This window comes from Nyctereutes procyonoides, unplaced genomic scaffold (assembly GCF_905146905.1).
Source record: "Nyctereutes procyonoides isolate TBG_1078 unplaced genomic scaffold, NYPRO_anot_genome, whole genome shotgun sequence".
Taxonomy (NCBI): domain Eukaryota; kingdom Metazoa; phylum Chordata; class Mammalia; order Carnivora; family Canidae; genus Nyctereutes; species Nyctereutes procyonoides.
Genome location: NW_026575141.1, coordinates 16,366,545 through 16,383,812, shown reverse-complemented (window position 1 = coordinate 16,383,812; position 17,268 = coordinate 16,366,545). Strand labels below are relative to the sequence as shown.

Below are 17,268 nucleotides of genomic sequence, written 5' to 3'. Positions count from 1 at the left end.
TTCCTCCCCATTACTTCATGAAAAGTGCTGTTGTCAGGTACCTGATAACCTCTATGCTGCTCAGTCCAAAAGCTCATTCTCATCTTCTGTCATTCATCTTCAGCATTTAGCACAGATGATCACTCACTCTTCTTTTAAATTCTTTACTTGGCTTCTGGACTTCACTCTACTTAGTTGTTCTTTTTATCCACCATGTATCCAACAAATATTTATTGAGGATCTGATATGGGACAGGTGAGGTGGTCTTTGAGATGCTGCAGTTTTACCTCACTGGCTGCTCCTCAATCTGCCTCACTAGATCCACCTTAACCTGCCTCTTCCCCTTATCTTTTTTTTTTTTTTTAGATTTTATTTATTTATTCATGAGAGACAGAGAGAGGGAGAGGCAGAGACATAGGCAGAGGGAGAAGGAGGCTCCATACAGAGAGCCCGATGTGGGACTTGATCCCAGGACCCCGGGATCATACCTGACCTGAAGGCAGACGCTTAACCACTGAGCAACCCAGGCATTCCTTCCCCTCATCTTTCAACATTGAAATCTCAAAAGCTCCAACTGTGGACTCCTGTTTTATAACTACACTCATTCCATTGGTGATCTTAGCCAGTTCTACACCTTATATGCATTCATAAGTCCCAAATTTTTATCTATATCCCTGCGTTTGTCCTCAGAAATTCAGACTCTTAGCCAAGTGCCTACTTTATCTTGTCACTTAAATATTCAAAAGAGGCTTTCAAATGAGCAAGTCTAAAACCTTTCTGCATTCCCTGAATCTGTTCCTTCCTCAATCTTACCCACTTCGTTAAATGGCAATTCCAATTGCTGAGGCCAAGCCATCTGGAATCAACCTTGATGCTTCTCCTTCTCTCACAGCCCAAGTCCGATTTGTCAAGAAATCACGTTAACTCTATATCTACAGTGTACCCACCATCAATCTCTTCTCAACCCTTCTACCACTAACACTCTGGTTAAGGCCCATACTGTCTCTCATTTGGATTACTGCAATAGCATCCTTATTGTTCTCCCTGTTTTTGCTCTTTTCCCCTCTTCAATCTATTCTTTTAAAAGGCCAGAAAGATCTTTCTGAAGTCCATATACGTAAAATGACATCAATCCTCTGCTTGCTATTTCGATCAAAATAGAAGCATGGCTTTGCTTTTAGAAAAAGTAATAGGAGATGAGGTCAAGATGAGGTCCTGGGTGATTTGGCTTCCTGCCCTTAGCTCTCTGACCTCATCCAGACCTCATCTCCTACTGTTTTCCCTCACTTTATGTCAGCCACACTGGCCTCTGGCTGTTGCTCAGCCATGCTCCTGCCTGAAGGCCTCTGCATTTGCTCTTCCTTTCACCCAGAATGCTTCTTCACAAATATCCACATGGTTCACTTCCTCATGTCCTTCGGGTTTTTAACTCAAACGTCACCTTCTCAATGAGGCCTTTCATGGCCACACTATCTAAAATTATAAGTGATCCCAAACTGCCAACTCCCAGGCCTCCCTATCCTCTATTCCTCCCAAACATTAATCACTATGTCTGCCTGAGCACTTGTCTGTTTTGTTCACTGCTGCACCCCCAAACTTAGAATGGTGCCTGTCACACAGTGATCCGTAAACATTTGTTGAATGAATTGAAAGAACAGAGGACAGCATAATAGAGAAAGCTGAACAACAGACCTCATCTAAATAAAGAGTGCTAACAAAACCCACCCTCTCACTCTTTTCCAAACCCAAGATCCTTACAGCTGAAATGCCAAAATACCTAAGTTTCATAGACCCTTCATATCTCTTCACTTTAATGATACTATCAATATATTCTTTAGCCTCACAAAAAAGAAACATCTTTGTGTATATTTATTTGTAATACTACTATATTTAACCCAATGATAAACAGTACTAATTAAAAATCTCCAGTGTAACTCCAGGCAGCACCCTACTTTCATATCTCAAAGATTCATGAAATGTGTATTAGTTATGATTAAATATGTGGAAGTCAAGTCATAAATAATAAGGATGACTTTTAAAATCTGTGTAGGAAAATAGAATAAAATAAAATAAATAAAATAAAATAAAATAAAATCTCTGTAGGGGCGTCTGGGTGGCTCAGTCAGTTAAGTGCCCAACTCTTTGTTTCGGCTCAGGTCATGATCTTGGGATCCCGAGAACAAGCCCAATGTCAGGCTCTGCACTCAGCATGGAGTCTGCTTGAGATTCCCTCTTCCTCTGTTTTGCCCCCTGCTTGCGCTCTTGCTCTCGCATGTTCTCTCTCTAAATAAATAAATAAAATCTTTTCAAAAATCTGTATAAAACTCCTAATTTTACCTCACATTTTACACAATATAGTTCCAGCTTTTTGTACGTGTTCTTTAATTTTTTTCTATACCAATTAAGCAATGATTTGACCTGCTCAAGTCCAATAAGCAACGGATTGAGGCTGAAGAGTCACCATTTTCACAACCAATTCCACTACATTTAGAAGATAAAAACGTATTATCACTGGTATCTGGACTTGTGTATTTTTTCTTACTGTTCATTATCACAAAATAAGGTTAAAAACAACAAAACACCAAATTGCTGTACAGTGATGATTACACAGAAATGCATAGTGTGCAACATGAGAGAAGACCAAACTTTACTGTTGTACAAAAGTCCAAATTCAGCATTCTAAAGTCAGGATAGGGGGTAGTAGTGGTAAAATATTTAAAAGTGTATATTGTTTTAAAAATCAAAAAGATGCCCCTCCAAATCAGATAGCAAAAGTCAGTCTGAAATCATCTATTGTTACTGCAACAGCCTGCTTCCAGCTTTCCTGCTTTCCAGCATCCCCACAGCTGCTGAGATGACCTCTGTGATCAAGCACTTCCTTGATAAGACCCAGAAGATGTGTTAACTCCTTTATCTCTTAATCTTCATCATATTATATGAACATATCACCACCAGGCTGAACCCATGAGATACATGTTGGTATTCCTATTTTAAAGATGTGAAAACAAATGCTCTAAAAAGTTTGGTGACTTCCTCAAGGTCACATAGCTACTGCAAAATGAAGCAGGACCCAAATATTTTCAAATAATAAGTGGTATGAACCATACATAACACCAGGACTCAACAAATGTGAGGGATCGCCACTTACTGAAATACTTTATTATTCATAGATCTGTAAAATTTTATTTTCATGACATTAACAATATCATTTAAAAGGAGTAAAACAATCATGTAGGACTCATGTATTCTTCACAAGATATCTATCTACCATTTGTAACCTATTCAGATTACCTTTCAAATAAAAGTTTAATTTGGAATTTGTAATCTCCTTCTAATCAACAACAACAAAACTCACAAATGAACCTTTCACTAAATGACTACTCTCCATATTCTCCAGAGTTCTCAAAATTCTCTGATTCAAAACTTTACATTCTACTTCTCTCATATAAGAATAATAAAGAATGGCCAATTCTGGTGAAATATTAGGGTTGAATAAATAATTGACTTCTAAAACCAACTCATAACCAATAAGAATGTAAAAGGAAATTCTGCCTCTTCTTCCTTGAAGGAAACTGAGACATTATTTGAAGTCCCTAACATATATGAATAATTAAACAAAAACAGCCAAAGCTTTTATTCATGAATTATCATTGTGACAAAAAAAAATAAAAAATAAAAGGCCACTATTCTGACATAACAAAGATTTTTTAAAGTATCATTTCACATGCATTAACTTACTTGTGACTGTCAGAACTGTAAGATAAGGTTAACAAAAATAATTATTTCTCATGCTCACATCTGGAAATTTATGCTACAAGGTTTGGGAACTTGCCCAAAGTCATGAAGCTAGCAATTCTGTCTTCAACTCATCCGTCTTTTCCACTCTTTCCAGGTCATCTCTATTACACAGACCTCACCTCCCTACCCAGGCCATCTGCTCACAGACGACACACAGCTTAGATAAAGGGAGGCTTGCAGGGTCTGGGGTGTCACTGGAAAGATGCCAAAACGAAAGGAAGGGAGACAAAGATAGCCCTCATTGAAACTCATTCATTGACCTTATCTAAAGGAACGCGACAGCCCGCCTGAGCAGGGCTCCAATCACCGTGGCTCAGGAGAGTTTTCCAGGGTGCCCCCGACTTCCCAGTGCCCCTGACACCTGCCACCAGCCATACCCTAGGTCTCCACCCGCCCCAGCCCAGAAACAGACTATCTAGGCTCCTCCACCAGCAGAGACGAAAGAGGCCTTTGTTTCAGCCTCCGAGACTTACCTGTCGGGTCATAAGAGATTTGATTTTTTGCATGTCGAAATCGTGAAAGTGGTACCCTACAGCAAAGAACTAACAAATCACGCCGAACCACCAGACAGCTGGCCAGGACACAAGGAAGCCATAGTGGGTGGTCACGTGGAGCTGCCAACCCGGGTCATCCTTTCCTGAGCTGAGCATGCTGGGAACTGTAGTCTTCCGGGTGCGACGGACACCGGCAATGAGGCGACGAGGACAGTTCAGGTACTACATTTCCCGAGACGCTTCAGTTAACATGCAAATCTTGTTGCTCTGACCACGGCGGCCGCCTGTCTTTACGGAGGTCCTTGCTCTTGGTCACCCCGTTTCGGTAAGGCGAAACCCTAGCTCATAGGTGGCCAGGCACTAAGCGACAGAAACAAGCATTGAAAAGACAGTATGTAAATGGGACTGACGTGACTCCCCGCTAAGGGTGTAGTGGAGGAAACCCAACCTAGTCTAGAGGGGGGGTGGGAGGACGCGAGAACTCTAGGAAAGGCGCTGTCTGTCCCAGAAGGGACCTGCGAAGCTGGGACTCTCCGTCCGGCTCTGGACTTCGGCCTGACGAAAGGCGTGGTCTAATAGGCAGCTGTCCAGGGTTAGGGCTGTTCTTCCTCAGTCTCGGGATCTCTGCAAAAAAAAAAAAAAAAAAAAAAAAAGACTCTAAAGCCCGAGGATTTAGCCCCCACCTATCGTTTAACTACCTGCCTAACAATAATGATCGTCGTCGTCTACATGCCACTTTGAAGTTCTCATTTCCACTTTTAGCCGTTTAGTTAAAGTGAGGAAAGTGATAGGAGAGATGTTCAGAGTTTAAGAAAGAACTACCCCCCCCCCAAAAAAAAAGAGAAAGAACTTCCCAAAGGTGCCTGGCTGGCTCAGTTGGTGGAGCCTGTCACTCTGGATCTCAGGGTTGTGAGTTTGAGTTTCATGTTGGGTGTAGAGATTATTTAAAAAATAAAACCTCTAGAAAAAAAAGAAAACTTTATTTTATTTTTATTATTATTATTATTATTATTATTATTATTATTATTTATCTATTCATGAGAAACACAGAGAGAGAGAGAGAGGCAGGCTCCCTGCAGGGAGCCCAACGTGGGACTCCATCCCTGGTCTCTAGGATCACGCCCCGGGCTGAAAGCGGCGCTAAACCACTTGAGCCACCCAGGCGTCCAGAGGAAGAATTTTCCAATTATGAGACTGCTAGGGGACGGAAAGCAATCCAGAGCTAACAACAGGTAGCATTTATGAGATTACCACATGTCAAGAACTCTGGGGCAGCCTGGGTGGCTCAGCGGTTTAGCACCACCTTCAGCCCAAGGGGTGTGATCCTGGAGACCCGGAATCGAGTCCCACCTCGGGCTCCCTGCATGGAGCCTGCTTCTCCTTCTGCCAAAAAGAACTCTGCTAATAGCTTTACATATATTACCCTATTTACCCACATAAACATTCTATAGGGTTATACAATTATCCCCAATTTATTTTCTCTCTCTCTGCACTTATCATTTTAAAGATGAGGAAACTAAGTAATGGAGAAACTAACTTGCCTAACATTACTGCAGACATGCAAACAGAAACTGAAGGACTGATTATCCAGATGTTGTTTTAAGTAAGAGTTTCATGTATGGTTTTGAAGAGTGACTCCTGAAGTACCAATAATTTTTTTGAATTTACATTTAATTAATGTTTATTAGAAAGCCCATGATTTCAAAAATATTTCTTAGGACAACTGAAAAAGTGTTAAAGTGTGCCAAAGTAATCAAAAATATTAGGTAAACAATAATGAGTGGTAGTAAGATATAGCAAAATAATAAAAGTGGTTTGCAAATGACTGAAATTTGGAAGCCACAATATAGAGGTTATTTCCAGTTCTGAAATTCTGTCATTTGACCTCTGAGTTGTCGTTCGTCTTTGTCTCATTTTTTACAAATGAGGTTGTAATATTTGACCTAAGATTTTTGTAAGGATAAATGAGGTGATGTAGGTGAATGCAATTTATAAATTGTTAAACACCTTACAATTATGAAGAATTATAGTCACAAATCTGCCCAGTTCACTGCTCCAACAGAATCATTTTGTACATACTTCTATCATTGGGCTTAACAATTGCTTTTGAAATTATGTTTGCCTATATGCTTCTCTGTTATTTCTAAGCCCATAAAAAAATTCCAGGCATTTTGGGCAACCCTGGTTTAGTTCATTCCTTACCTACACTAGTCTTTATTGCCAGGCAGTTCTTATTAAGTGAAAATATTCAATATTTAGAAGTCCCTGAAGGGCCGCCTGGGTGGCTCAGTTAAGCATGGGGACTCTTGGTTATGGCTCAGGTCATGATGGCGGGGTCATGGGGTCAAGCCCTATGTCAGGCTTCTCAATCAGTGTGGAGTGTGCTTGAGATTCTTTCCTCCTCCCTCTCTCTCTCATAAATAAATAAATAAATAAATAAATAAATAAATAAATAAATAAAATCTTTAAAATAATAAGTCCCTGAAAGCATCAAAAGAAACAGAAACTGCTGACTATATTAGCATGTAAAATGAAACCCAATTCAGTTTTTGATTATTAGGCACTAGGCAACACTATATCCTAAGCATTTTAGTTAGTTAACATAGAGTTTTGGTCCTCAAGGAGTTTATAATTTAGTTGAAAAGCATATAGTTCTCAAACCTGACCATTCAAATGCATCTGAAGAGAATGCCATTGTTATTGTTTTCTTTTAGGTTCTTTGTTTCAGATCTTCAGTGATTCTTACAGGCAACCAGCTCTAGCATTTCAAATCCATTCTTAAGAAATAAGAAAATTGATACATGTATGATTTCAAGGTCACACATCTTAAAATCAGAGCTTGAATCAGAACTGGAACCCAGATCCAAACCCAAAATTTCCCCCTCATACAATACATGAAATTACAAGTGACAAAACAAAAATCTTTTTTATTCCATGTATATTTTGTCTTTTTCTATCAGCTTAATTAGGAAAATTAATATTTTGTGTGTCTATTTGACACTGAAAAGTCAAAAAAGCATTAAAACTTTGTTTTACTCTAATATTCTAAGTTTTAGCTTATTCATTATAACCTAAAAATAGATCAACAATCCAGTCTGCTAAAAGTTCAAATTATAATATTGAAAACATGTAAATCAGTGCTGTTGTCTAAAAAACTTGATTTTCTAATCCAATATATCCTGACATTATAGAAAATAATGGAGATATACAGGATGCATTTTTAACTTCCTAAATTAAACTAAACAACAACAACAAAATCCTAGAGCCCTAAATACTTTTTAAAAGGGAAGCATGTTATTTCATTTCCATTTTTCAAAAATGCATGTAAGGCTTATTTATGACTTTTACATTTGCAAAGGTTGTTAGTGATAGGCCAGGGCATCTAGCAGAAAGTTTGGATGGCCTGCCAACAAGTCTTGAGGAAAGCTTACTGCATGATAGGCCCTTGGTAAAGGAGTGCCAGCCCCATTTTTGCAGATTGGAACATCAGGGCTGAGTTTCAGTTATTCTGATTCAAGGCAGCAGCATTAGCAGTAAAGTAGGATAAGGGCATATTCCTGATGGCCCAAACCAGAAGAGCCTTTGGAAACTTAAATAAAAGCTGGTTTGATTAAGAAGATACATTTCACATCATCCTATAAATATCAAAGCAGGACAAAGTTGTGGCCTCTCCAGGATTAGGTAACTACACTTTCTAAGCAAGTAGTAGCAGAAAACAAACAGTTGATGAAGGTAAATCGGTGACCTGGAGAGGAGCCCAGGAAGGAAGACTGCTGCATAGCTATTTAGCAGCCACATCAGTAAATCCAGGCTTCTGAGAGGCAGCACTGTAGATGTAACTGTAAAGGAGTGAATACCAGCAGAGGCATAGGACCATGAGATGGTCCTCTAGCGGCCAACTCTTCCCCGTAACCTGTAAACTATAACCTTTCCTAGGATCTATCTAATTCGACATAAGACAGTGCTTTCTTTCCCCCATTCTTAGTCTCCACTATTCTACATTGACCTTGGCACTGGCATTTTACCACCTTTCCAATTCTTACCGTTCCAAAATATTCATATCTACCAACAAATAATGAATGCAGGTGTTTAAAATGCATGTAGCTGGGGGCCTGGGTGGCTCAGTTAGTTAAGCATATGCCTTTGGCTCAGGTCATAATCCTGTGTCCTGGGATGGAGCCCCACATCTGACTCTCTGCAGAGCAGAGAGCCTGCTTCCTCTCTCCCTGCCTGCCGCTCCCCCTGCTTGTGTTCTCTCTCTCCCTCTGTCAAATAAATAAACAGGCCCCTGAACAGTATTGTAGAGCAGAACCCCTCTGTAGGCTACAAGTCAGATGTGAGATATAGATGGTGGGAAATTTCTCATATAATAGTAAAACATTTAAATCATTTTTAGCAATCATGTAAAAACTGACAATAGTTGAAGTTCTATTTTAGCGTTACCTTCTATGGCTTCCTGTGTAAACATCCTGAATTCAGAAATTGCTCTGGCAGGTAAGACTTTATGCCTACCACCTGCCACTAGAGGGGGCTTTATCGGGGATATGCCACGTAGCACTTTCCCAAGGCGTTTGGTACAAGTATTGTCATTTTTAATGTTTGCCGTGACATGAAAAGATCACAACTATGATTCACTTTGGCATTTATTTATGTAGTGTCTGTTATCAACCATGTCATAAAATAAAGGACATTTTAAAATATAACACGAAAGAAAACAAAAAAAAATCTTAAAATAAAAATCAGTCCTTTAATTTGAGTAAACCTAGCATTAAGAAAAACTCACTACGTTGTCTTTATTTCTCTCATTTGCCTACGAGCCAAAAAGCTTCATCATGAGTCAGCACTGCGTTTGAAAAAAACCCTGGAAAGAGCTTATTTTAAAGAAGGCAATTAGAGATTAATATTGATTTAAAAGATGTGAGGAGAATCTGTGTGGTATCTGTAGAACATCTGTATTCCCGAATTGTATTTTGTGCAAACCAATATGCATTTCTTAACATCAACTGAGAATCAGAAGACAGTGGCCAAGGAGCATTTGGGGTTTGTTTTCGAGGGGAACAACTTAACAAAAATACCAGTTACGCACCAGCAAGGTGCTAAGCATCCATAATTAATTAGAATGGTTTCTGTATTTGAGTTGCCCAGAGTAAAATAAACATGCAGCAAAATTAATGAGGTTAATGAGATAAGTGCTACAGTAGATGTATGTCCAAGATTTAGAGATAGCACAGAGAAATTTGTGATATAATCACCTGGGAGGAAGCTCTTGCTGTTTTCTGAATCGTGGAGAAATTATAAAATGAACTCTGAAGAGGCCTCAGGTTTTCCAAGTCACTCACTCTTTTTACCTATAGGAGCACTTCTGGAAAAGTTGGGAGCCTTAATGCAAAAACTGTTTGCAAACTTAGATTATAAAATAACTATCATTCCTTTTTTTTTTTACCTTTATACTTGAGGAATAGTCTTTTTTCCTATTATCATTGAACTCCTTTAGTGAGCCTTTACTGTTAAAAATGATTTATGCAAAGAATGTTGCTTGATTTCATGCAAATTTGGTTACATACTTTATGTTACATGCTTCATGTTACATATGTTTGCTATATACTTTATGTAGTGGAACCTTTAGACTAGAGCCTTCTTGCAATAAGTGAAATTAAATGGGAGTTAACTTATAACTTAGTAAATTAAGTGAAAGTGCTAAGACTTCCTGCTCCCATGGCAATGAAGAAGTCAGGCTGAAAAGCTGTAGCCCAGACACCTCAGTAGAGACAAGAGCTTCTCTGGGCCTTTGGTTTACTTCCTCTGTGCTTTAGCTGTGAAAATGTGGCTTCAGATATTATCTGTTTTCATTATAATTATGCATGGTCCATGATTCACTGTCACTTGGAAACACACCTGCGGTTTGCTTTTAAAAATAGCATGAATCCATAGATTGAATAAAACCATGCCAGATGTTTATAATGGAAAACAATACATTAAAAAATACATTTTAAAAGATACTCGGGTGCTCTGTTTTGACGCTTTGGTATAACTTTTACATGTTACTTAATGACATCATGATGATTTATAACCTTAGGAGATACATGAAATACTTCAATGTTCACAGAAAAAGAATTTTAATTTAAAAATAATGGCACAATTTTGCATGATAGGAAACCAATTTACCTTTTCCAGGAAATTTCACAATATGCTCTCATTATGAAAGCATACAGTTTTTCAGTAAAGTCACCCAAAAGGATATTTTCCTTCACGTGATTAATAACCAAGAATGATTCATGACATATACTGACAATTACTGATAGTCTGATAACCGCTAAGAAGCTGTTCTAAAGTCATAAGCCTCTATTCTTGCAGAGCATGTAACAGGTGTTCCCACTCCCTGTGTCCTTTGTATACACATTCATTCTGTATTCAAATCACAGAAGCAAGAGACGGGATAGGGTCTGTTACCTCACTGCTAATTTCCCTGGCAAATAAACCAGCAGCTGCTGGTCCATGAACCACGTTGCCACCAGGAACAGGGCATTATATGCAGGGACAGGATGCTTTCATGGAGTCCTTCAGCAGCACAGTTGGGGGCTTTCCTTCTCTTAGGTAAGGCACTGCATGAATTGTGTTTCAGCTTGTTGTTTGTTTTGTTTTGTTTTTAATTGTGAGCATAAGGTAAATATTTACTCTAAGCTGTAGATTCACTCAGATAATTGAAGAACAGCTCAGAACCTTTTAAACAATAACACACTTTGTTCCAGCAAAGAGCAAGAACATTTAGGAGAAATGAGGTTTGATAAACAGATGATTGTGGTTTTCTTAGAACAGCAATTATTGTCAACAGCACTCATTAAGACCTTCTAAAAACCTAGTGAGGGGGATCCCTGGGAGGCTCAGGGGTTTAGCCCCTGCCTTCAGCCCAGGGCGTGATCCTGGGGTCCTGGGATCGAGTCCTACAACAGGCTCCCTGCATGGAGACTGCTTCTTCCTCTGCCTGTGTCTCTGTGTCTCTCATGAATGAATAAATAAAATCCTTAAAAAAGAAAAACTAATGAATTTCTTCTTTTTACAAACTTTACATATAGATTTCATAGTCTCTAATGCATTTCATTTTGGCAAATATTCACATAGGTCATGAATTTGTGACCGTTTTTAGTGAAACTCATAACAATTTATAAAAATGATTTTAATTAAAGTTATTATGATAAACTGCTTCATTTTAAATTACCTATCATGAAATGTGAGGTTTCAAAGTTACAAAAAAACATTTTATACACAATAGGGAGAAAATGTGTTAAAATATTATTTCTCCAAAATATCGTTAGCCTTTCTCTTTGCCCAGTGGCTAGTCCTATTAACTATTTTTTTCTTGACTTTACTGTTTTCCTTTTATTCGTCTTTTCATTCTTAGAGTTTAAGAGTCTTTCTCTAACATTCCCTTTGTTTTTATGTCATCCTTTTTTTTTCACCAGGTGTTTGTTCCCTTTCTCATTCTTCTTATTGATCAGTTTTAAAAATCAAGTTCCTTTCTTGCTTTGTCTATGGTCAACAGATAGGGACTCAAAAAAGACTTTATTCTTTAAATTTTAAGAATGGGTTAACTAAGCAATTTGTCTTAGCCTTTTGCAGTTTAGAGCCTCGCTTTCACTATCTTTTGTTACAGTTTTCATTGTAAATGCGATTATTATTCAAATTATATGTAACTATATATCCCACGTATTTTGAGGTGTTCAGTTTGTAAATTTTTCTAGAAAGTGTTTGAGTTTCCCATAGTTATGATTGCCCCAGAGTTGATGTTGTCAAATTCAAACCTATATAGATTTTTAGTTTTTGAGTTTTTAGAAAAAATCAACAATCACCATAACTGATGTTTTATCTTTGAGCATTTTTCTCGGCTCTGAAAGTATTCTGTGTGTCAGTGTCCCCACTTATTTTTAATTTTATAACAACGGGAATGCTGTCATTTCATAAGTAATATTTTTGAAATTGGCTTTAAGAAGAACCTAAAGACAATTTATTTGAGGAATTTGACTAAAATAAAATGTACAAAAGTACATAGAAATAGCATGTTCCTTAAGTTATCCCTTAAGTCTTTCTTACGCAAATTCGCTTTTCTCCATTGATAGTATGTTGTAAAGACCATATGTGATGTGGAAATCTTTTTGTCTTTAGAATATTAGAAACCTGACTGTTTTTCTTTTTTTTTTTTTGAAAAAAAATCTTAAAATTTTTGAAGCCCAAAATATAGCTTTTAAAGTCTATTCAAAGCACAACATAATTTCTATTTTCCCTAAGGATACAGGAGTTTATTTTCAGTCAACAATAGTTGTGTTATGCTTGCTAATATCATACATGATAAAGGGGAAGTAAATGCCAACTATCTTGAGGTACAGCTAGAGGTCACTTTGTGAAGTTTGATGTTTATATTCAATACAGTGAAACTGGTCTAGGGAGTCTTTTGTTGCTGGAATATAGATAAATTTTACAATATGACTTCAAGTGTTTCCTAACACCAGACATTCCTTTATAGTGCTGTTGTTAAACAGTTTAAGGAAGTCTCTAAAAGGGAGATTATTGCTATAATGTTGTACGTCAGATTATTAATGTTCCTCCAAGTTAACATAATGCCTTATATGCAAAAAGTCTATAAGGGTTTTTCTTTTTTGGGGAGGGGGTTCTTTTTTATATTTAAAAAGTAGGTGTTAATGAATCTAATAATAAAATTGAATTTTATTTGAGTCCAATTATTTGGAATATCAAAAAGAAATGAAATTTCATCAATTTTTGATCATTTATTTTCCTAAGGTTTATTTGTTCATGCAGAGGTTGACTTTCTAAAATCAATAGCTTTATTTCTTTAGGTTTTCTCATACAGCTAGAAAAGAAAGCTTGAAAAATTCTCAAAATGAAGCTAATTTTTTTAAGTTAATACACTACTGTATGACAGCATAGCTTCATCACATCAATAGTGAAAAATACAGCAATGGCAAAAGAGTGTGTTCTTAAGATGTACAGAAGGTATCCAATTATCTGTTTATTCACTAAAGTTCACTACAAGTAAGGATTACATCATATCAATAGGTTCTTTCCTTACAAAATGAAAATATTTTAGTAGCTAAGACACTGTATAAAGAAAATTACATTCTTTGCTGATATTCTTATAACTTGCTATCTATAATTTATCTGATAAAATGGTATAGGCAATCTAAGGAAAAAGCTATTGTAATAGCTGCACTATCTCTGTCATATGTATATTTGAAAAACTACATATATTTGAAAAAATTAAATGATATGATTTCATATGATTTGATGTCATATATATTGAATGCATTCAGAGATATTGGTAGTGGTGTATTATTTAAGGCACAATTACATGACACAATTTCTAAAATAGCCCAAAGAACTAGTTCACACCCCGTAGACAATTATTATGACATATAAAATGTTATTTTCTTCTAAAATAGTTTGATCATTCCTGGGCTGCCATATTTGTATTGTATTTAATCTTTTATTAAATAAAATTAGCTTCCCATAACTTCAGTCATAGACTCTCCAATTAGTCTTTTCATACTTAAGACTCAATACTCTGATTCAAGATCCCAAAGTCACCAACATTTTCTATTCTAGTCGTGCTAGCCCCCCCATAGTAGTAAAGAGCCTCCCAACAATTTTCTGACTAATAAAATCTCAGTTATACTTTAAACTACAACTACAAAAAAAAAGAGTAGAGGAAAAACAGTACATCCCCTTTTCCAAAAAACAAAGCAAAATGAAAGGGGGTAAAAAGACATAAATAAGGACTTCTGACTTTCCCAAACAAGAAATGATTGGCCAGAATTGCATTCAGGCGATCTATAACTACAACTCACTGTCAAAGTCAACTACCAAGTTTTAAGGCAGCAGCCATGCCGCTTTTTCCAGTGCATTCTCAAGACAATGATGTGGATTCCCACCATCCCTCACAGTTCCTGAGCAAAAAACCACAGAATTTCCACCTTACTAAAGGACATCCAGGGATTGTAATGTAAGCAGACCAAAACCTGAGAGTCAATACTTCAAAATTCTCTGGGCCCTCTCAGTTAAAAATGGGTCCTTCACCTTCAAATGTAAGATAGCTGCTACCCTGAGAAAAGCATCTAAGGATGTCAAGAACAAAATGTAAAGAGTAGGAAGACACTTAGACCTCATCTAATATTACCCTCCTTTCACGCATGAGAAAACTGAGGTCCAGAGAATTAAAATGACTTATCTAAGGCCATTTACCTGGCCAATTGCTATTTTATCCCTAGTGTGTAAACTTTTACTAAGACCTTGCATTTCACCTGATTTTTTAACTTTATCAAAGTGTCAAATACAGAAATTTCTCTGCAAATTTAAAGATTAGGTTCCTAAAATCTCTTATTTCAAAGCAATTTGCAAGTGATGAATTTATGACTGAATGGTGAGAGTAGGACAAGGAAGTCCAAACCCAAGAGTGAACCATGAAACCTCATAAATACTTTCATATTCACTGGTATAAAAGGAGACAGCAACACACTTTATAAGTACAGTGAAAATTACATTTGATGTATCTCAAGTTACTGATCCTGGGTATTAAAAAAAATATTTTTGTTTCTCACTTACCAGGATTATGTCAGGCACTTCCTACCCCCAACTTCAATGAAAAACATATAGATGCATGTTGTTTTGTACAGGTAACACATATGTTAAGAGGAATATTTTCCTTTTCTGGTCCCCCATCTAAATGCCCAGTGTCTTTCTCAATCTGTGACTTGAAGAACTTCACTTTCTTCTATTGGTCCCTATTTCACATATCACAGGCATTACTAGGTCTAGGTCCTAGATTTACTTTCTCTTTTTTTCTCTTAATGATTTCCTTGCAGAAACCACTACTCATTTTCATAATCCACTTTACCTCCTCTTTAGAATTCCCAGCACCAGTTCCTTCTTTTTCTAATGATTCAAACTAGGACCAACTACAAATCTAACATTCTTACACTTGCCAGAAAAGAAAACAGAAGTAAATCCTCATACCTTTGTAACTCCTTTGTTATGGACCAAATCACTAAAATAATGTGCAGGTACAGCCCATTATCAGAAAAAAAATTATAAAATCCATCACAAATACAGAGTCCAAGGAGACTATAAGGCACATATTCATTTTGCCCATAGAGTTACCTAATTCTCAATTCACATAGTCAGTCTCAGGTAAGCACCTGGGAGTTCCTTCTCCTACTCACTTCCTGTGATCTTCATCTTTGTGCTTTCTCCTAAGTTTTCTAACTTGTCTGCAAGACCCAGGTCTCACTCTCTAACAACAGCTAACTGAGGACCAAAATGATGGAAATCTTTACCCTCATCTCCACGCTGGGAAGTAAGACAGAGATTTACTGTTGGTAGAATTTGGTTCCTCATAGTAGCAGACCTACCTCTTTTAGTTTCTCCAAAGAAATCATACACACAGACTTTTTTACCTTTCCTTTCCTAATATTGATGGCCTTTTTTTTCCCTAAGATTTTTATTTATTTATTTGAGAGAGAGAGAGAGAGTGCACAAGCAGGAGGAGCTGCAGAGGGAGAGAGAGAAGCAGGCTCCTCACTGAGCAGGGAGCCTACAGACATGGGGCTCCCTCCCAGGACCCTGAGATCATGACCTGAGGACCCTGGGATTATGACCTGAGCCGAAGGCAGACACTTAACTGACTGAGCCACCCAGACACCCCTATTGATGGCCTTTTATAACATCAGTTAGATAAAGCTTAAAGACCTTCTTTCTAGTAGGGATGAAAAGGAAAAGCAATCAAAGAAAATAACCATTTTTATATGGGAAAATTGAAATTGTAACATATCTCTATTTATGCCGAAATCTCTTTTCTTATCTAGGATTTTATTCCATATTCAGCTTCATCAAGTTTTCTCTTTCTAGTGGATCATTTTAGTAGCTACAAACATAATGTTCAGCATCCATCCAAAGGAACAGAGAAAAAAGAAAAGAACATTTTGGGATGCCTAGGTGGCTCAACAGTTGAGCATCTGCCTTCGGCTCAAGGTGTGATCTTGGAGTCCTGGGACTGAGTCCCACATCAGGCTCCCTGCATGGAGCCTCCTTCACCCTCTGCCTATGTCTCTGCCTCTCTCTCTCTCTCTCTCTCTCTCTCTGTGTGTGTGTGTGTGTGTGTGTGTATGTATATGTCTCTCATGAATAAATAAATGAAGTTTAAAAAAAAGAACATTTTTCTAGTTCCCATTTACAACAAAACTCCCCAGAAGAATTCTCAATACTCACTGAATATAGTTTCTGTTCTTTCTTTTTTCCCTCACTGTTCAAAGTACTTCACATTTAAATTCCTGCCATTCTTTCCTTCACTATTTCAAAGTTCATATGCTGTCAGTAGTATATTGCTCCCTTTTAAAATGAAGATATCAAAACACATAGCTTTTAATTTAGGATTCCAGCAACATGGTAGTCTGAACTAAGGAAGATCCTCTTCTTTTTTTAAATTTTTATTTATTTATGATAGTCACAGAGAGAAAGAGAGAGAGGCAGAGACACAGGCAGAGGGAGAAGCAGGCTCCATGCACCGGGAGCCTGACGTGGGATTCGATCCGGGGTCTCCAGGATCGCGCCCTGGGCCAAAGGCAGGCGCCAAACCGCTGCGCCACCCAGGGATCCCGGAAGATCCTCTTCTTAATTGCAAATACTAGAAGTGCTAAATAAAATTTTAATATATGTATCATGGCTCAAGGTAAAAGTGTGGAAATCTCCAGGGGCCAGAGAATAATAAGAAACCTGCATACATAGCAGTGACTACATGGGCCCAAACAACACGGGTAGGTAGGAGGCTGGGAGCCAGGGCCATGCTTTGAGCAGAGCTCCATGCCCTAAGGCCCTCCTGGCTCTCATTCTCTCTTAAACCCACATTAATCAGGCTTTCATCCCCAGTATATCTTTTCAATATTACCTCTTTGATGTCAAATGGGCACTCAAATGAACATGTCCAAAATTAACT

General features: G+C 37.6%; 2 protein-coding genes across 4 annotated transcripts in view; one reads left to right on the top strand and one right to left on the bottom strand.

Annotated features, from left to right (window-relative positions):
- Positions 1-4,388, bottom strand: part of VPS50 (VPS50 subunit of EARP/GARPII complex) — a 138,471-nt gene extending 134,083 nt beyond the window's left edge. For all 3 annotated transcript variants that reach the window (XM_055307447.1, XM_055307448.1, XM_055307446.1), the window contains exon 1: positions 4,251-4,388. In XM_055307447.1, the coding sequence (XP_055163422.1) occupies positions 4,251-4,283 (33 nt within the window). In that variant the 5' untranslated portion in view covers positions 4,284-4,388. The remainder of the gene's footprint in view (positions 1-4,250) is intronic.
- Positions 4,389-4,544: 156 nt separating this feature from the next.
- HEPACAM2 (HEPACAM family member 2) overlaps positions 4,545-17,268 on the top strand; it is a 45,922-nt gene continuing 33,198 nt past the window's right edge. The window contains exon 1 of the mRNA XM_055307276.1: positions 4,545-4,596. The gene's annotated coding sequence lies outside the window, so the exon portion shown is untranslated. The remainder of the gene's footprint in view (positions 4,597-17,268) is intronic.